We start from the raw sequence: 21,039 nt of genomic DNA, 5'->3' as shown, positions 1-21,039 counted from the left end.
CTTCAAATGTCTCTGCTATTGGCTACCGTCGCGTGAGTAAACATCAGTAAACGATACGATCGCGTGCTTCGTCATTCAAATGCACTAACGGTTACTCCATTGTTGTTCTGTATAACGTTACACTAGTCTGACTTGCAAAACCGTTCTGCTTGCTACTTCTAAGGTCTAGTCGCATACAATAGTCCATAAACCGAATCATGTCCTCATACTCTGCGAGTAAAGACACAGAAATGTGGAGAGGCCATTAAATACAGTAACTTACATACCACAGAGACGGACGTCCTGATGTTGCCGTTTCTCCTGTTCAGTTTATTTCAGCCTCAGATTTGATTGTGGATCATTATCTGTATTAGCTGAGATAGATGGGTTTCTCCACGCTTGAGGACGTCACCGATTTGCGCGCTTGTGATTCTTTAGCTCCGCCCACACGATACGCCTCCAGGCGCTCGGTTTTTTCCGGAAAGACTCGGTACAGCCCATATTTCTTTTATAAATATGATAAAACTAAAGACTTTTCGGAGATATGAAGGATGCAATACTACTCTATAGGTACTCAAGATTGACATGAGATTGACTGAAACTGAGTGTTTCACCCCCCCTTTAATAAAGGTACACAAAATGATAAACAGACAGGCAGGGCAACACTAAGGCTACGTTTACACATAGCTGGGTATTAGAGAAATTAATATTTCCTCCCCTTCATTTTCAAAACATTGTGCACACAACATCGTTTCCAAAAAAGTTGTCGCTTACATCAAACCTATGGGCGGCAGCGTATGGAGAAGGATTAGGCCATGCAAGCCAATCACATTCCTCAAAATCAACAACAATGAATAGCAACAGCGACTTCCTGTTCCTTTCAAAACAACAGACATGACGCAAGGTTCGTTTGTGTGGACAGACAGTGAAGTGGAGTTAAAAGTGTGTGTTTAATGGAAACGTTTAATGGAAACGTAAGCATTTTCTGGTGCATAATGTGACGTTTGAGAACCTAAAACCCTGTTTCTCCCAGTTCACACTGCAACACATAACTGCCGTTTTCAGAAATCTCCACTTTGGCCAGAGTTTTTAAAATTATTGTTTTCTGGGATAAAAACTGCATTTTCGTGTAAATGACAGGCCAAAATGCAGGGTAATATCTGCGTTTTCCCATCGTGTAAACGGGCCTAATTGTAACATTGACTAAACAGAGAATGAATGTGACGGGCCAACTTACTGCCTGTGCTCACAAGCTGTGTTTTTCCCTTTTTTATTTAGTGCTAATTCAAATAACAACTATACAAGAGATATCCAATATAGTAACACTTTAAGCTTGGAACATACTCTGCAAGAACAAAGAAATTTGTTTGTTTTCTCGACGTGGCAAGAACAAAGTTCGTTCTGGCCAGTACATTCATACTTCATGAGAAAAGCAGGTGCCGATCATTTGCATTTCTCCGCATTAACCCAGCCTACTTTAAATGTATGACCATTCACACAATAGTTCTCGGACACCTGCAAGAAAAAAGTTCTGCTCAGGCGATGTGTCGAGAACAAGCTGCAAGAACTCCCAAATCTGGGCTGCGAGAACAAAACAACGTAATTTTGTTCTTGCAGCCCTGGGAGCGAGAACTTTTTTCTCTGTTCTTGCGGAGTATGTTGCAGCCTTTAGAGCAGTGGTTCTCAAACCTGTCCTGGAGGACCACCAGCCCTGCACATTTTGTGTGTCTCCCTCATCTATCACACCTGATTCAACTCATGAGCTCATTACTAGAGACTGCAAAACCTGGGTGTGTCAGATATAGGGAGACATACAAAATCTGCAGACAGGTTTGAAACCATAACCATGTATTTTACAACATATCTACTTGTGATTCTTATTAAGTGGAGTAACTTTTTTTTAGGATTCTTTAACTGAAGTCTCTGAGATCCTGACACCTTGGACTTCTGGAGACTCCAGGTAGGTTGCAGTTCTGGAAAATTGTGGTGCTGGAGACTAAAGAGTTTCTGATGGTTTTACACTTAATTTTTCACCTTAATTCTAAATTATTTGGCAGTTGGTGTAAGTCGTTTCTTCGCTGTCTGTTTTTGTCTGACCCTGCTGAGCATTTCATCTTGATGTGGGGTACCAAAAGGCTTTAACTGTGAAAAAGGTAATTTAAAAAGTGGCACAATGGTTGATTAATTAGTTTGGTCTTTTTCAAATGGCCGTTGGGAGAGCGCTGACTGACAGGGGAGTGTCGGGCTGCACTGTTTTTCTTTGATTTGTTTGTGAAATGCATTTTATCTCAGACTGTACTTTTGATACTTTTGTTTTAGAAAGTAATAAATGTAGCAAGTCATTTTCAAATTATTCCAAATGAACTACTGGTTTCTGTTCACTGAATACCTTTTAACATTTTAGTGTAGTTAGTGGATTACATGTAATGTTTGTATTCAGGGGTTTACTATAAGATAACCCAAACAGAAAATATGGTAGCCCATCTCTGTATACCTGTTGTGGCCCATAAGGGCCCTACATCACACCTATCTGAGTCCCGTCATCAACCCATGTGGGCAGACCCATGTAGGCCCCAAATGGGTGTGACCTGGGTTACCCATATGGGCCTGGTATGAGCCCATCAAGAGACTATCATCAATCCATCTGGGCTAACCAATGTGGGGCCTCCATTGAAACTGAGGACAAAATTAGCTGGGTCCCAGTTGGGTAGCCCAGGTGGGCCCTAGATATCAGCCCATGTGCAACCCATTTGGGCCCCACATGGGTGTGTTGGCTGGGAGCTGACACAAATGAACTAATAATGAGGAGCAGGAAAACTGAACAAAGGAGTACATGATGAGAATGAAGAGACAAACTAAAGCATGGCATACACTGTGCGATTTGCGTCCGATTTCCAGCCGAATTCTGACTCGTGCAAATCTTTTTTGGGTCGCGCCGATTTTCAGGTTTGTCGTGAGGTGTTCATGCAGTGTACAGGGTGAAACGAGAGGCGACAAACCTCTCTCGATCGGGAATCGGATGAATTTCTAGCATGTCAGAAATTCTGGTCGCCCCTCATGAGGTTATCGCACAGATGAAGCAGTGCCACAAACTGATGGCCATGTTTTCCCTCACTCAGCCTGCGCAAAAACAGTTTGACCATTTAATTTTTAAAAGCAGCAAGGAAGAAAACGAAAAGAAGGAGATCTTTAAATTATATAGTCAACTATTAAATAGCAGAAATTAAGTAAACGTCTCAGGTTATTTATATAACCCTTGTTCCCTGAGAGGGAACGAGACACTGCGTCATCGAGTGACGACACTCTGGGGAACGCCCTCGGCGTGACGTCTCTGAAGTATGAATGAAATCTGCCACCAATCCGATTGGTGCTACGTCATGACGTAGTAGGTGACGGCATACGCGGAAGCTATAAGAAGGTGCCGTCTCATACAACAGACAGCCTTTGCGATGAAGCGAGCGCTCTGCGTGAAGGTGTGGCGACGAGACGCAGTGTCTCGTTCCTTCTCAGGGAACAAGGGTTATATACATAACCCGAGACATTCCCTTTATTGAGGGAACTCGCACTGCGTCGTCAAATGACGACACTCTGGGGAACGAATACCCACTACCCCGTGACGAAACACGCCCGTCCTGGGGTGAAACTGATAAACTCAGGCACACTCAGGACGTGAGCACCCTAGCACCCGGCGTAGGTCCGGGAGGTCCACCTTATAGAATCTGATAAAAGTGTGAGGGTTAGCCCAACCCGCTGCTTCGCAAATCTCGATAAGCGAAGCTCCCGAAAGGAGGGCCACCGAGGAGGCCAAGCCCCTCATAGAGTGAGCCCTCACGGCCATGGGTGAAGGCAGATTGTGCACCCGATAAGGCGTGGCTATTGCCTGGACGATCCAGTTACTGATAGTCTGTTTCGCCACAGGCAACCCTTTCTTGGGAGGGCCAAAACACACCAAAAGCTGGTCCACTTTCCTCCAGTGAGCTGACCTCTCAACATAAACTCTCAGAGCCCTGACCGGGCAGAGCAGGTGCAGCCTAGCTTCCTCTGCCGTCGCGTGAGGCGGAGGATGAAATGCCTGAAGAAACACTGACCTCATCCTCATAGATGGAACTTTGGGAACGTAGCCCGGCCGGGGGTGCAAGATAGCTTTCACCCCACCTGGGGCAAACTCCAAGCAGGTTGGCGTAACCGCCAAAGCCTGGAGGTCCCCCCCTCTCCTCAGAGAATTGATGGCGAGGAGAAAAGCTACCTTGAGGGTCAGGTTTCTTGCCTCAGCTGACTCCAGTGGCTCGAAGGTGGCCTCGACCAACCCTTCAAGAACCACTGCCAGATCCCAGGCTGGGACTCTGGGATGAGCCGCAGGCCTCAACCTCAGAGCCCCACGGAGAAACCGTACAACCAAGTGGTGTCTACCCAGTGGACCCACATCTAAAGGCGAGTGGAAAGCCCCTATGGCAGCCACATACACCTTTAGCGTGGATGGGGTCAGACCGGCGGAGAAACGGTCTTGGAGGAACTCCAGCACTGAAGCCACAGTGCAGTTGACTGGGTCCACCCTCCGTTCTCTACAACTGCTGGAAAAGACATTCCACTTTAGGCTATCCAGTTTCCTCGTAGAGGGAGCCCTAGAGCTGATAATGGTCTCTACAACATCCTGTGGCAGGCCATCCCCTAGGAACTGTGCCCCCTCAAGGGCCAGACCCAGAGGTCCCACAGCTCGGGCCTGGGGTGAAATATTATTCCCCCTGCCTGAGACAGCAGGTCCCTCCTCAGAGGGACGTCAGAAAGGCCACGATGTCAGAAAACCAAACTCGGGTCAAACTCGGGGTGCTACTAAGAGAAGGCTGATGCCCTCCCGGTGGACCCGCTCTAGAACTCCCGGGAGCTGAACGATCGGGGGAAATGCGTACAGACGTAGCCTCGGCCACGCCTGAGTCATGGCATCCCGCCCCAGAGGGGCCGGATGCCTGAGGGAAAACCACAGTGGACAGTGGGTCGTTTCTTGAGAAGCAAACAGATCCACTTCCACCGGGCCGAACCTCTCGCACATGGCCTCCACCACCTCGGGGTGGAGTCGCCACTCCCCGGGCCTCAGCCCCTGCCTCGACAGGATGTTCTCTCCCTGGTTCTGGTCCCCTGGGACGTACATCGCTCTGAGAGACGACAGTTTCCCCTGGGACCACAGGAGGATCTGAAGTGCCAACTTGCATAGTGGGCGCGACCTCAGACCCCCCTGATGATTCAGATACGATACCACAGACATATTGTCGGACCGTATCAGGACATGATGGCCGTGGAGGTCCAGGAGAAAGCTCCTCAGAGCCTTGTAAACCGGCAACATTTCCAGGCAATTGATGTGCCAGGAAGAATGCTGGGGCCCCCACAGACCTCTCATAAACCGGCCTTCCATGACTGCGCCCCAGCCCGTGAGGGAGGCGTCTGTTGAAAGGATCTTCCTGCAACATGACGCTCCTAAAACTGGCCCTTGGGACAGGAACCTGGGATTTTTCCATATGACGAGGGAACGAAGGCATTTGCGCGTTAACCTGATCATACGGAATGGTTTTCCCCTCGAGGAGAACCCCCTGGTCCCCAGCCACCACTGGAGGGGCCTCATGTATAGCAGGCCGAACGGAATCACGTTGGATGCTGCTGCCATGAGGCCTAGCAGTCTCTGAAAATGCTTCACAGTGCGGCTGTGGCCTAGCTTCATGCCTGAGACCTCCGCCCCCGTATGCCCGTCCGCATCGTGGTCGAATCCCATACTACTCCCAGGAACATGTCCTCTGGGAGGGAGTTAACACGCTCTTGCTTGTGTTCAGTCTCAGTCCCAAGCACCTGAGATGAGACAAAACGACATCTCGATGCCGAATCACAATCTCCCATGACTGAGCCAATATGAGCCTGGAGCCTCATCGGGGCCAGAGCTGCATCCATGCACTTGGTAAAGGTGCGAGGGGAAAGAGCTAGGCCAAAGGGAAGAACCCGATATTGGTACGCTTCGCCCCCGAAAGCGAACCTCAGGAACTTCCTGTGGTAATGGAGGATGGAGACATGAAAATATGTGTCCTTCAGATCTATCGTGATGAACCAGTCCTCGAACTGGATCTGAGTCACTATAGCTTGAATGGTGAGCATCTTGAACCTGAATCTCCTCAGAGACCGGTTCAAGTACCTCAGATCTAATATTGGACCCAAGCCCCCACCCTTCTTGGGAACAATGAAGTACCGTCTGTAAAGCCCCGACTCTGGTGGACCTGTCTGGTGGAGGAACTCGTTCTATAGCCTCCTTGACCAGTTGGGAGCGCACTTCCTGCTCCATTACCTGCCTCTGAGCCGGGGGGACCAAGGTCCAGACCACACCGCTGAATCTCGGTTGTGGAGCCCTGAACTGCAGTCTGTACCCCCTTCCCACTGTACGCAGGACCCAAGCAGAGATATTCGGGAGGCATGACCATGCGCCGATATATTCTACTAGGGGAACCAGCCTCTCGAGGCTGGTCTCTGGTACCCACCGAACCTCCTGCCCGACCCTCTGAAGCGGCCACCCGACAGAGATTAATCGGGGAGGATTTTCGGTGTGCGCATGCATTCGCTGCCCCGCCGCAGGTCGATTTCGAGGCGGCTGGAGCGGCGTACATACGTGGGAAACCGATGAGGCCCCAAGCGTTGTTAACAGCGGGAGCACAGCATCGATTTCCCCAGAGCTGAAGGGTTCAGAACGACCTCGATCATCTGCCCCCGGGAGGGACAGCTCTGAACGGTCCCACCGCAGCTAGGACCGTTTGGCAGAAGCCTTCTTTGTCTGAAGGACGTCTCTCAAATCGCCCTTAGGCTTAGAAGACTTCTGGCGAGAATGCCGCCTCCTTGGCCAGGCTCCCTCAGGAGGGGCGCGGGGAAGCGACGCTCTCTCTTTGCGCCTGCCGGTAGGCGGCACCGGTGGACGGCCGAGACTGGCCACCCGAGGCCTCCCTGCTGGCATGAGGAGGCCCCGAGCGGCGAGGGAGGTACTGGCGAAAAGCCGCCGACTGCTTCCTCACCTCCTGGAATCTCTCGACGACGCTATTGACTGCGCCACCAAAGAGACCAGCAGGGGCTATCGGGGAATCTAGGAGGAAGGATTTCTCCTTCTCCTTCATCCCCGATAGGTTCAACCAGAGGTGCTTCTCTACGCACACCAAGCCAGCCATAGAGCGGCCGATAGCAGGCTCGCAGGCTGGACTTCGACCTCTTCCTGTGGCCATTCGATGTTCAGTTTGGCCACAGCGCGTGTCAACACGTCCACAAGCTCTTCTTTTTACCCGCTGGTTCTATTTACCCGCTGTCACAATTTCCTTTTTTATCCTTTCCTTCTAACCACCTCTGCTATTCTTATAGATAACACTCAGGTGGTTGAAATAAAGCCCTACACCTTTTCTCCTAAAATATCCTTTTTCACTCTGAAATATTCTATACTATGAAAGTAAAATGGGTTCCAAACACAGATTCTACTGATGTTAAAGTTGTCATATGACACTTTGGCTGCTGTGTTTTTGTATGATGTTATACTCACCCCATCCGATCAGGGACAGCTTGATCATGTAGTGTCTGATGTAAATATTGAACACTCTGATGAGAAGAAGGTACAGGTGCAAGGCTTCGACAGCCATCCAGGTGAAACAAGACAGCAGGCTGTAGTGCATCATCACAGCGATAAACACACAGACTTTATTCTTTTGGAGTGTGGCAGCCCATTCGCTGAGCATGAAACTGATGTTGAGGAGAAACAGAGCAGCACTCAGAGACACATGGATGCTGCTGGACACTTCTGCCCTTGCCTTCCTGAGAAACACACACACTGTATTTGTCAAAGGTATCATCAAGGCTGCAAAGTTTGAGGTAAATTAAAAAAACAACAACTTGTGTTTGCATCAAATTGGTCAAAAGTGACACTAAAGACATTTTTAATAAAACAAATGTTTTGTTTTTTTAAATAAATGCTGTTCTTTTGAACTTTATAGTCATCAAATAATCCTAAAACAAAATGTATTATGGTTTCCACTAAAATATTAAGCAGCAAAATGTCTAGGTTACATTATGTATGTGAACAGTTCCCTGAAAAGGAGAACAAGACGCTGCGTCATGGTGTTGATGCTATGGGAACACAATACCCATTATGCCATACTGAACAAATGCCTGCTCACTGTGCTGGGAAAAACAACATGCTCAGATGGAGGCAAACACTCACCCAGTGACCAAGAGCTGAGGTACTTGGTCCACAGCTCAATAAAGACAGAGCGACACCCTGGAAAGTAATCAGCGACAGGAAATATAATATAAAACTGACATTTGCATAATTTATAAAATCTTTACTGCACAAGTAGGCATACTGAGGCATACGTAGTGTCATGATCCCAAAATTTCAGCTCCTCATATGTGAGGGTGAGGGAGGAGACAGGTTCATTTAAAATATCCATCTCAACTTCCATCATGTCTACCTCCTCAAACCTAGACTGGGCCAACAACATTCCAAACGGGCTTCTGGGGTCTGGCATGAGAGTAGCAAAGCTAGCAAATTAAACTTGAAACCTGTCTCAAGTTCTGTTGACGACACCTGACTGCAATAGCCAATCAAGATTGCTGTGTGTTCACATGTAGTTTAGACACCATAGTGTCCACATCATGACGCAGCGTCGAAGTTCCACTTTAAAAGGGAAATGTTTACAACAATGATAACAAAAACAATTATTACAAATATAGCTCCAAATCAGAATATTAGAAAGATTTCTAAAAGATCATGTGACACTGTGGTAATGATGCTGAAAATGTAGCTTTGCGTCACAGGAATAAATTACCACTTCAAATATATTTAAATGGAAAATATTGATTTACTATATAGCCTTGGTGAGCATATATATATTAGGAGTGTAAAAGTTCACAAAATTCAAGTTTTGGTTCGATACGGTACACTGTTGTCACGGTTCGGTACGGTTCGGTTTGTTTTAGATACAGCAAAAATAAAAAAAATTGGCAGATAAATGTCCTTTTTAAAAATGCTTTATTTATTAAAACTAACAAAGTATGATTTGTTTTGTTAAATTGAACAATGATGGAGCTATACTTTACCCATCTTCTATGTAGTTACAGGAATAGTTACATTAGCTCTTTCCACACTTCTACTGCTTCTACTGTCATCCCTTTGGCCAAATCCTCACTTGTGTGACTCTCAAGGGGGCGTGTCTGAAGAACGTGGCTGTTCAGCTCCCATTCATTGGTAATGTAATGTGCCTTTACAGTCAGGTATAGCTTAGTGTAGCCCTTGACGTCCAGCCGTCTGTTGTCAGAGCAACCGCTTTTGCTTTGCCCAATTGGTTCTCTATTAGGCCTTTTGTTTTTTGGTACAAAGCAGGAATTACGGTCTGGTTGAAATGGGCTCGTGAAGAAACATTTTAACAGGGCTCAATTACTTTAAGCATGTTCTTAACCTGTGTTTACTCTACAGAGTAAGGTCTCATATCCGCAGCTATAAATGAACCAATCGCAGCGGTAATGTCTTTTGCCGTTTTAATCAGTTGGAAATGTCTGTCTAAAGGCTGCGGGAATAGTTTGTGGCTGTTTCTCCTTTTTATTGTCTTGTTGTCGGCGTAAATGAGTTGTCATGTATGAATTGACATGGCATGAATTATTCATGATATTCATTATATCATGTAGCAAATGCAACATACAGTTGTTGTTTTTTATCCACCTCTCTCTTGCCATCACCATCATAGCTTACAGGGAATCCAAAGTGCACCCAAACACCAGACCTGTTGGTTATTGGAGGATCGCAATAGCCATTTTGCAACGAGTATTCAGCGCGTTCTGAGTGAGCAAGCGCCTAACAGAGTAGCCTAACATAAACATATTTGGTGTTTTTTTTTTCTTCGGGGGTGTCAACGGCATTGCCTGTTATGTCGTTTCGGTTATTGGGCTACCTTGTTGAATGCATAACATTATATTTCACACACTTTTTGTAATTAATTAGTCCAAGAACCGTTCGGTACATAATGCATACCGAATACCGAACCGAAAGCCTCGTACCGAATGGTTCAATACGAATACGCGTATCGTTACACCCCTAATATATAGTAAAAACATTTATTCAAAATCATTGGCTTTGATGAGTTTATATGCATACTATCAGTGTAAATGATGTGAATCAAAACACAAGTTATATATGCATTTATATGTAAACAGAAAGAATGGCACCTGTTGAAAATGAACGTTAAGACGGAGAAAGCAGAAAAGATTGCAGACAGACTGCATCCCACATAACTGATGACCGACAAGATTTCCCACTGTCGTTTATCAATATTATTCACCTCAACCTATCCAGAGGGAAGGAGGGACAAAATTAAATGAAAATAATTGATCAGCACAACATGATTTCTTATTGGATCAGCACTCACTAGAAGCACAGCAAAAGCTGTCATGTGATTACAGGAGCACTGCACAACATCATCACGAGGCTGAGTGGTGTTACAGCCATCCGTTTTCCAGGTGTCGTTTCCTACATATTGCATACATATTAAATATATTTTATTACAAAAAAAAGTGCAAATGTGTTGATTAACATACTAAAGCACATGTAAAGTGCTTTGATATCATTATAACTGCAGTGTGTTATTATATTACACTTAATATAACAATATATTTATATAGTTGTTATGTTTGAAGTATACTAAATTGCAACTTCGTCATTACAAATTTGTAAATTTTAATTTACCATAAATGCTTGTCAGTATATTCAGCAAGACATTCAAAAGACAATATAGTTAATTATAAAAATTTGCATACATTTACATAAATAAGTGGGTCAAAAATGCTCCTCTGTCAGTGTAACGAGGGCTCGGGCAGATTAGGATCCATGTGCAGTTTATTCAAAGAACACAAACTCACAGTACAAGCAAATGTGGATTGGTAAACCAGGGTAAACAGCAATATCAAAGGCAGAGCATTAATTGTGGTCATAACAGGAAATGGGTTAGGGCAGGCAGCAAACAAACGAGAATCAGAGTCCAGGCTAACAGAGATCAAGGGCAGGCAGAACAGGGTAGTAATCGGTAGTCCAAGGCAGAGTGAAGACACAGGCAAGATAATCACAGGAGATAATGCACAGAAACCAGACTTTGCAATGAAGGAGTGTGAGAGTTTATCTAGGCATGGTGATAAGGAATAGGTGTGCAGTAACCAGTACAGGAGTGAGGGTGTATGGGAAATGAAGTCTGAAATGGAGGTTAGTACTCTGGTGTTCGACCGAGCCAGGTCTCCTGCTCCACCCTCGGACCACCGGCCGGATTCAACAGAGAGACATGAAAAGTGGGAGAGATGCGGTAAGTGGCGGGTAATTCCTGACGTTATGCAACTGGGTTAATTTGTTTGACAATTTTGAATGGACCTACATACTTGGGGCCAAGTTTTTTTCATGGAAGTTGTATACGTAGGTCCCAGGAGGATAGTCATACCCATTGTCCTGATGTGTAATTCGGATGGGGACAACGATGACTTCAGATGGTTTCCCGGACCAGGGAAACAGGGGCGGCTGGAATCCTAGGATGCTGTGAAACAGCGTTAGTTTAGTGGTAGGTTTAAGGAGTACGTTTTGTGCATACGTTGCCCAGGAGAGGAAGCGACTCCAGTCCGTCTGATTTTGTTGACAGTACATGCAAAATAATTTGGAGATTTCCTAGTTTAGCCGTTTGGTTTGTTCGTTGGACTGACGGTGATAGTCAGAGGTAGGACTTATATCCATGGTTAATAATCGAAAGAAGGCAGACCTTGAGACCTAATGGTCTCTTGAGTGTCTTGAGGGGTGTGATCAAATTGCCATGATAGTGCATCAGCCCATCTGGCTTGCCTGGTGTTCAGTTGCTTTGCTGAGTGTAGATACTCCAGATTCCAGTGGCTGGTTAGTACCGAGAAAAGGTGTCTTGCTCCCTTCAGCCAATGTCGCCACTCCTCAAACGCAGCCTTCATAGCCAGTAGCTCACAGTTTCCAACATCATAATTCTGTTCGGCGGTTGAACGTTTTCTGGAGAAGTAAGCACATGGGAACAGTTTAAAAAGGCTACCTTTTCGGTGGGAGAGAATGGCACCAATTCCGGTGTTAGAAGCATCCACGTCTACAACAAACAGCAAGTACGGGTCAGGATGGTGTAGGATGGGAGTGATAGTGAAAGACACTTTAATTTGTTGACTGCCTAATCATATGTCGTCTATAGACACTGCAGTTTGTTGTTCCCTCCCCTTGTCATGGCCGTGAGAGGTGCGGCAACTGAGCTGAAGTTCCTGATGAATCTCCTGTAGAAGTTAGAAAACCCCAGAAATCTTTAAAGCTCCTTCAGTGTAGCAAGTGTAGGCCAATTCAGGACTGCCCGAATTTTCTTCTCATCCATCGCCACTCCTTTGGGGCTGATGATGTACCCAAGGAACGACACTGATGACTGGTGGAACTCAAACTTTTCAGCCTTGCCATAGAGCTCATGATCAATCAGATGTTGCAGCACCATGCGGACCTGTTGGACGTGTTCCTCCATGGTGTTTGAGTAGATCAGTATGTCGTTGCTATACACCACCAAACATTGCTTGAGCATATCTCTGAAGATGTCGTTGATGAAGGATTGAAACACCGAAGGACTATTGGGCAGTCCAAAGGGCATGACGAGATATTCATAGTGCCCGTTGCTTGTGGAGAAGGCTGTTTTCCACTCGTCCGCCTCCAGGATATGAATGAGATTGTAGGCAGAACTGAGATCGAGCTTGGTGAAGAACCGGGCAGTTGTCAACTGTTCTAGAGCTGCTGGTATTTGACTGTGATGTCATTTAGGCCACAATTATGCTCTCAGACCATGGGTCTCAGACCGCCATCCTTCTTCCCCACCAAAAAGAAGCCGGCTGCAGCCGGTGACGTGGATGGTTGAATGAAGCGTCATGTAATCTTTCATGGCTTGGTCCTTAGGCTCAGAGAGATTAAAGATGCCTCTCATAGTTGGCATAGTTCCTGGCAGAAGATCTACGGCACAGTTATTTTTGCGATTCAGTGGGAGTTGTGAAGCTTTGGACTTTTAGACTTCGGAGTACTCTGGGGGGGAACCCCGGAGTGTTGTTGATCAGGACCGTGGCATTGCTGGGTTGTGGTTGTGTTGAGCATAGACATTTGGAGTGGCAGGTGTAGCTCCATCGTGTGATCTGTTTTCCTTGCCAGGATATCAGTGGGTTGTGTTCTTAAAGGGGTACTTCAGCACTGGGAATATGAATCTGTATTTAAAGTGGGTCATTAATGTAGTAGAAATTATTTTTTTATTTGATGCTTTCAAGACTGAGAAAAGACAGACAATTTATTTTTGTCTCATTGGGATGAAAAACAACAATTCTTCACTGCTTCACTGCTCTACTTGGCCACTCCCAAAGCCACCTCAACTGGATCACCGGATTACTGGATCACTTTCCCATCATTTTCATTTTCATAAAATCCGTTAAGTTAGAGAACAGACACTACAAATAATATTTTTACAATTCGAAATGTGAAATTATTTTTGAATTTGGTGCTTTCTAAACTGAGAAAAGACATAAAATGTATTTTTGTCTCATGGGGATGAAAAACAACAATTCCCAGAATTCCCACCCCAAAACAATGGGGTTTTGGAGACCGTTGACTTTGATGAAGGTTCTGGACTGCCTTTACCAGCTCCTTTGTCATGTTGGCCAAACGACTGAGCTGTTGTTGGTGGGTCACAAGTTAACTTATTGGAGAAGTGCATGAGAACCGCTGAATCGTTAGTTGGCAAGTTCTTCTGTAACGAGGACTCGGGCAGATTGGGATCCATGTGCAGTTTATTAAAAGAACACAAACTCACAGTACAAGCAGGTGTGCATCGGTAAACCAGGGAAAACAGCATTAGAGGCAGAGCATAAATCGTGGTCATAACAAACAAATGAGAATCAGAGTCCAGAAACAGAAATCAAGGGCAGGCAGAACAGGGTAGTAATTGGTAGTCCAAGGCAGAGTGAAGACACGCAGGGAAGAAAATCGCAGGGAAAAATGCACAGAAATGCATCCGGGGCAAACCAGACTTTGCAATGAATGAGTGTGAGAATTTTTCTAGGCATGGAGATAAGGAATAGGTGTGCAGTAACCAGTACAGGAGTGAGGGTGAATGGGAAATGAAGTCTGAAATGAAGGTTTGTACTCTGGTGAGCAGCCTCTGATGGCAGATGGTAGAATCTTCACCGGTGCTGTGACTTAAAGGACAACTGAGGTTAAAAAATACAGAGTAGATCGTTCTCTGGGATGCGTTTTCATCTTGTGAAAATGTTGGAATCTCGTTGGAATCTCATGAAAATGCTTGAGCTATGTTTTTGTTAAAAATACTGAAAGCATGGGACACCTTCTTCCCTTGCAGTTAGTCAACCATATATTTTAATAAACAGATATAATTCATGCATTTTCATGTATTTAGTTTTCACAAACTTAATTCCTATGGACCAGCTCACTTAGCACAGCGTTCGTGGCTCACGTAACCCGAAGAAAGTGTGTGTGTGTGCTCATCCGGGAGAAGTGGCCATACAATTCCGCCCTTTATGACATACTTACTCGAAAAAAACTTTCAAAAACATATTCGAATCCTAAAGGAGTGTATTTGGCACAGAAATCGTCTCAGGTTACGTATGTAACCATGGTTCCCTGAGAGGGAACGAGACGCTGCGTCAAAACGCTAGGGGACGCCTCTGCGTGCCATGTCATGAAGCACTTGTGTAATCAGTCCAATAGCGGGACGATACGTCACGGGCGGGTGACGTCATCGACCAGGAAGCTATAAAGCATGCCCGGACCAAACAGTCACTAGCTTCTGGAAAAGTCGAACAAATCGATCACAGGCATGCCGGGAGTATGGCATCTCGACGCAGCGTCTCGTTCCCTCTCAGGGAACCATGGTTACATACGTAACCTGAGACGTTCCCTATCTCGAGGGAACTTCGAGCTGCGTCAAAACGCTAGGGGACCTCAATACCCACGCCGCCAGAGTCCCAAATGTCTGTATGTGTGAATCAACCCAGAAACACCCGGGACCCCGGTGTAGAGGCTACATCTAGATTGTAAAACCTCACAAATGTATGCGGAGAGGACCACCCAGCCGCATCACATACCTCTGACAATGAAACTCCCGAAATAAGAGCCATAGAGGCAGTCATACTCCTAGTGGAGTGGGCGCGGACCCTCATTGGTGAAGGATGTCCGGCCGACTCATAAGCGAGCGAAATAGCCTCGACTATCCACTTGCTAAGCATCTGCTTTGAAGCCGGTTTTCCCTTGCTCGGGGACCCAAAAACACACAAACAACTGTTCTGAGTTTCGCCACAGGGCAGCCCTGTGGACATATGCATCTAGGGCCCTGACCGGACATAGCAGATTTAGCTTCTCTTGGTCTTGACTAGTGAACGGAGGCGGACAGAAAGCCTGCAGCATTAGTGGTCCCGGCACATTAGTCGGGACCTTGGGAGCATATCCTTCCCTCGGGAAGAGAAATGCTTTTACCATTCCTGGTGCAAACTCCAGACAAGAGGGTGCCACTGCCTAAGTAGGCACCCTCGAGCGTGCCGCAGGTCTGCGCCTCAAAGTACCACGAAGGAAACGCATGACCCAAGGGTGTTTCCCCAATGATGCATTATCTAATGGAATATGATAAGCAGATATCGCCGACACATATACTTTCAGTGTTGACGGAGATAACCCTGCGGAGAATTTTTCTTGTAGGAACTCAAGAACTGAACCGAACGGGCAGTTAACAGGGTCCAAAGCCTGGTGCGTACACCAGGCGACAAAAACTCTCCATTTGAGTGCGTAAAGTCTCCTTGTGGATGGTGCTCTGGAGTGCAACATGGTCTCTATCACCTCAGTAGATAGACCCGTGTTTATGAACTGGGCCCCCTCAGGGGCCAAGCCCACCGTTTCCACAGTTCCGGGCGCGGGTGCAGTACTGACCCCCCCGGCCTGCGAAAGAAGATCTCTCCTGACTGGGATTTTCCAGGGAGGACCTTCTAGGAGAGACATAATGTCGGCGAGCCATACTTGGCCCGGCCAGAGCGGGGCTACCAATAAAAGCTGAACCCCGTCCCGGCGGACGCTCTCCAGCACTCCTGGGAGCAATGCCAGAGGGGGGAAGGCGTACAGACGCAGCCTCGGCCACGTCTGTACCATTGCGTCCAGCCCCAGCAGGGCTGGATGCGTGAGGGAGAAATATGCTGGACAGTGTGTCGTCTCTCGAGACGCAAACAGATCCACCTGGGCTCGCCCAAAGCGGATCCACAGCTCCTCCACCACCTCGGGTGGAGTCTCCATTCTCCCGGCATCACTCCCTGCCTCGACAGGGAGTCTGCCGCTACATACAGGACCCCCGGGATGTACATCGCCCTGAGCGAGAGCATCTTGCCGTGGGCCCATGTTAGCATATGACGCGTCAGCTTCCACACCCGACGCAATCTCAACCCCCCCTGGTGATTTATAAACGAGACCACCGAAGTGTTGTCTGACCGAACTAACACATGGCGGCCCCGCAGGTCTGAGAGGAAGTGTTTGATTTTATATGATTGAAACACAGCCATCAGCTCCAGCTGGTTTATGTGCCAGGAGAGCTGACGGCCGCTCAGACCTTGGGCCGAGCGGCCACTCATGACCGCTCCCCAGCCAGTTAGGGAGGCATCCGTCGTTAGCGTTACGCGACGACAAGGAGCCCCCAGAACTGGACCTTGGGACAGGAACCAAGGATCTTTTCACTTCACTAAGGCACGTAGGCAGCGCCGCGTGACCTTGATCAAGCGAAAAAGGGTTTCCCCTCAGGGAGAACCCCTTGGTCCTGAGCCACCACTGTAAGGGTCTCATGTACCGCAGGCCAAAAGGTACCCCGTTGGACGCTGCTGTCATCAGCCCTAACACTCTCTGAAAGTGTTTCACAGTGAGTGACTGACCTAGCTTTATCTGGTTCACGGTATCCAGGATCGTTTTTATCCTGGGAGGGGATAGCCGAGCCAACATTATTTTCGTGTCCCAGACTACCGCCAGAAAAGTAGTACTCTGCAGCTTATAGGTGCCAGCACACATTTCTTTCCGTTCAACCTTAGCCCCAACACTCTCATATGGGCGAGAACAGCATCTCAATGCTGAAGGCCCACTGTTTCGACTATGCTAACATCAGCCAATCGTCGATATAGTTGAGCACGCGAATGCCCTGGAGTCGCACCTGAGCCAGAGCTGCATTCACGCACTTGGTGAAAGTGTGGGGTGATTAAGCTAGGCCGAATGGCAGCACTCAATACTGGTAAGCTTCGCCCCCAAAAGCAAACCTGAAGACCTGTCTGTGCTGCGGAAGGATGGAGATGTGGAAGTATACATTTTTTAGGTCTATTGTGACACACCAGTCCTCGGACCTGACGTGACACACGATCTGTTTTATCGTGAGCATTTTGTTTAGCTGATGCAGATCTAAAAATAGGCCTTAACCCTCCATCCTTCTTTGGAACTATGAAGTACCGGCTGTAAAAGCCCGACTCTCTGCAGAGGGGAGGGACCCGTGTATAGCCTCTTTTCGCAGAAGAGTCTGTACCTCTCGTTCCATGACCAGAGGCTGCTCGGGGGTTACTACCGTAGGAGTAACCCTGCTGAACACGGGTGGGTGTGACCCGAACCCTTTTTATAATGTGAGCAGGACCCATTCTGAGATATTCGGCAGAAGTTTCCACGCTGCCAGAAAATCTACTAAGGGAACCAGCCTCTCGAGGCTGGTCTCTGGATTTTCCTGGGTGGTCAGCCCGGTGTCCTGTAACGGATAACCGGCAGGTAGCAACCGAACTGACCGCCCCGGGGCCCTCACGAGAGGGCGCGAACATCCCCAAGCCGCTACGTTTCCGGGCGGACAAGGAGATATATGTTCGCCGGGGACCGCCGCGCCCTGAAGCACCAACGGTGGCAGGGTTGGCAGACCGGCCCCCCCCGATGGCACCGGGAAAGAGCGGGCGCCTCGGCGAGCCGCACTCTCCCGGAGGGGACTGCCATCGGAAGTCCTGCGCCTCTGACGTCAGGACTTCTTAGCCGAGGCCTTCCTAGCAGTAAGGACGGCCCTCAGATCCGCCCTACCACGGGAAGGTCCCGGCTGAGCGCGTCGCCCGGATCCCCGATCTCTCTGCGGGGGGGGCCCCGAGCGGCCACGCTCTCTCTTTGTTTTGCTCGGTGTAGGTTTGAGAAAGGATGTACTCGGCTGAGGCTGCCCCGCCCGACAGCCCCAGAGGGACATTTTGATTTATTTATTTATTATATATATATATTTTTATATTTCACATCTCAATATCAATATCCCCCAGCAGGTCTGCTTGTTTTATATGCTTGCAGGGCAACCGCCGTATACAAACCGGCGGCCGCCTGATCTGCTGCCGAATATGCCCTACCCCCAAAGCCGACTTTTTTTTTTTTTTTTTTACCGGCTTGTTGTGGGCAGCTGTGGGGCTGTGTGACGATGTGGACTCGGGGGAGAGATAGCTCGCAAGCGTCTCTTCCCCGCGAGACATCGTCGCCCTTTCTGAATGATAGATGCAGACCCATAATCTACGCGATGCCTCGGCAAACACGCGATCTGAGCCACTAAACTCAACCCCGTAATCTACACGCTGCCTCGGCAAGCGCGAGATCCGCGATCGAGTCATAGAATCTATATTGTAGACCCGTGATCTACACGCTGCCTCGGCAAACGCGAGATCCGAGCCACTAGATTCAGCCCCTCGTAATCTCAAACATACTGTCTGCTCGCCATTATATTGTTCTTTCTCTTTCTTATTTTATTGATATATTTATTTATTTTTTGGCGAACTTCTTGACACTCGGCCGGCCAGTCTAAACTTAACCTGGACACAGCGCGAGTTACACCAATAGCACCTCTTTTTATGAGTGTGTGTGTGTCGTTTTCTTTTGGCAGATCATCATCAGCGCTAACAACATCCAGTTCCTCGGAGCTGGAGTGCTGCTGCGCTTGTGCCTCAGCGCGAGCGGAAGAAAACCGCAGAGCGTGCTTCCAGCTCGCTAACTGAGGCATGAGATCCAGCGGGTAAAGGCAGAGATAGGGGATCACCCGTCTCTAACCCCGCCACTAGATCCAACTGCGATCCCCAGGACACGAGCCTTCGCTGCGCCTCGGCAACAGCGGGACCCGAGCCCTGAGGACCGCGAGCCAAAGCACTCTCCTCGAAGAGTGCCCGGCGTGATCTTAATATGCGCATTGGGAGTCTCTCGCAATGCTCGCAGCCGACCCCCTCGAGAGCTGACTGGGCATGCTCGAGCCCCAAACACATCACACATTAGGACGTGTGTATCCCCACAGGGAGGAACACAACACCTATACTGACTTGCCATATTTCTTTCTTTCTTTCTTTTTTGAACACACACACAATAAATGGACATACAATTCACACAGAGCGCTTGTGAAGACACAGAAGCTAGTGACTGTTTGGTCCGGGCATGCTTTATAGCTTCCTGGTCGATGACGTCACCCGCCCGTGACGTATCGTCCCGCTATTGGACTGATTACACAAGTGCTTCATGACATGGCACGCAGAGGCGTCCCCTAGCGTTTTGACGCAGTTCGAAGTTCCCTCGAGATAGGGAAACTCCGTCATACGTCCAACAATTTATTTATTTTTTACATTTTGGCCATATTTAGCATGAGAATCAATTCTTTAACAGTGTAAATAATACAGAATGCATGAAATAGCATTACGAATTTGTGTTGTTTTTGGAGCTTGACAAATGTGAAAAATTAAAAAAAAAAAAAAAAAAAAAGATTAAATAAACTGCACATGGAACGACATAAATGAAGACAGTTTTTGTTTTTGGGTTAACTTTCCCTTTAGTTCCCACTCACCTTCTTCATCATAGTATTGACAGGAATATATGTAGCTTGTCTATGAATACCAACATAAAAACAGAATTAACACATTTTAAAATGTTTTTGGGCATTTTGAAAACATTTTAAACTGTATGCTTACGTTTGTGTTATTTGTGTAATTATTGACTGGGAAATGTATTATAAGTGGATTGATCAAATATTCAATTTCATGGTCAAGAAGTTCAATCCGTATGATATCAGACATTATGAAATCATTCAGCTGTGAATAAACCACAGACAGGCAGGTTATATAATAAAGAGTGCAATAATAAAGAGGAGTTAAGAACAGGTTTTATTAAACAGTCACAAAGACAAATGTAAACCTTACATTAAACTGCTGATCGGAATCGTAGGTAACTATTCCAACTTGCTGCTGGTCCTCAGGAAAATTCTGGAAAAGCTCCACTGGGAGCCATATCTCTGCTGTCTGATCTTCATTAGACACCTGAAAAAAGAAAAGGAGTGAATGAAGTCACTGTGTCATTAACACTTAAAAAGGCTATGATATAAAAAATTACTATTATATAGTTTTCTCTTTTTTTAAAGCTGTGTAAAAAAAACTAAGCTCCACCATGTTGTCAGTGTCATTTTAAAGAAAGTATTTCATAAAAAAAACATCATCTGTCTTTTAAACCTTTGGGAGAAGAGTCTTACGCTTGGAGCTGTAATTTGTTCATAACCTTTTGTCGTCTTGTTCATGGCAACCACAGTCACAGCGAAATCCTTAAAATGGCAGTTCTGCGAATCCTTTGTCATATTTAAAAAGCATGCTTCTTTGACTTCATTCTTCTTTTCGCTAAATAATTTCATTAACAGGAAAACAAACCAATCAACACATTTTTTAGATCTTAAAAAAAAAAAAAAAGGATTGGTACAGATGTTTACCTATTGCAGGTTTCCAAAGTGTCTGGATTTTGTGGCAGTTGTGAGCAACACTTCTTAAACATCTCTAAATCATGAATCCATAAACAAGGACCCTTTTTTTCAATGAGTTCCTCACACTTAGTCATTGTACGTTGCCTTGAATGTCCTCCTGGTTCTGGCACAAAAATAGATATCAGATACATTTCATCTTTTTCCCACACCTAGGTATTTTTAAAGTTCCTATGTTTTTTTT

The 21,039-nt window shown here is 46.8% G+C and overlaps 1 protein-coding gene across 1 annotated transcript in view; it reads right to left on the bottom strand.

Moving 5' to 3' along the window:
- Positions 1-20,678, bottom strand: part of LOC137082561 (adhesion G-protein coupled receptor G2-like) — a 31,838-nt gene extending 11,160 nt beyond the window's left edge. The window contains exons 1-7 of the mRNA XM_067447814.1: positions 20,577-20,678; positions 20,251-20,367; positions 20,023-20,142; positions 19,899-19,938; positions 10,404-10,504; positions 10,204-10,322; positions 7,529-7,797 (exon numbers count right to left, since the gene is read on the bottom strand). Of these exons, the coding sequence (XP_067303915.1) occupies positions 7,529-7,797; positions 10,204-10,322; positions 10,404-10,504; positions 19,899-19,938; positions 20,023-20,142; positions 20,251-20,367; positions 20,577-20,678 (868 nt within the window). The remainder of the gene's footprint in view (positions 1-7,528; positions 7,798-10,203; positions 10,323-10,403; positions 10,505-19,898; positions 19,939-20,022; positions 20,143-20,250; positions 20,368-20,576) is intronic.
- Between the last annotated feature and the right edge of the window lie 361 nt (positions 20,679-21,039).

Source organism: Pseudorasbora parva, chromosome 1 (assembly GCF_024679245.1).
Source record: "Pseudorasbora parva isolate DD20220531a chromosome 1, ASM2467924v1, whole genome shotgun sequence".
Lineage (NCBI taxonomy): Eukaryota > Metazoa > Chordata > Actinopteri > Cypriniformes > Gobionidae > Pseudorasbora > Pseudorasbora parva.
Note: the sequence above shows the minus strand (reverse complement) of the source record. Positions and strands in the feature narration are given on the sequence as shown.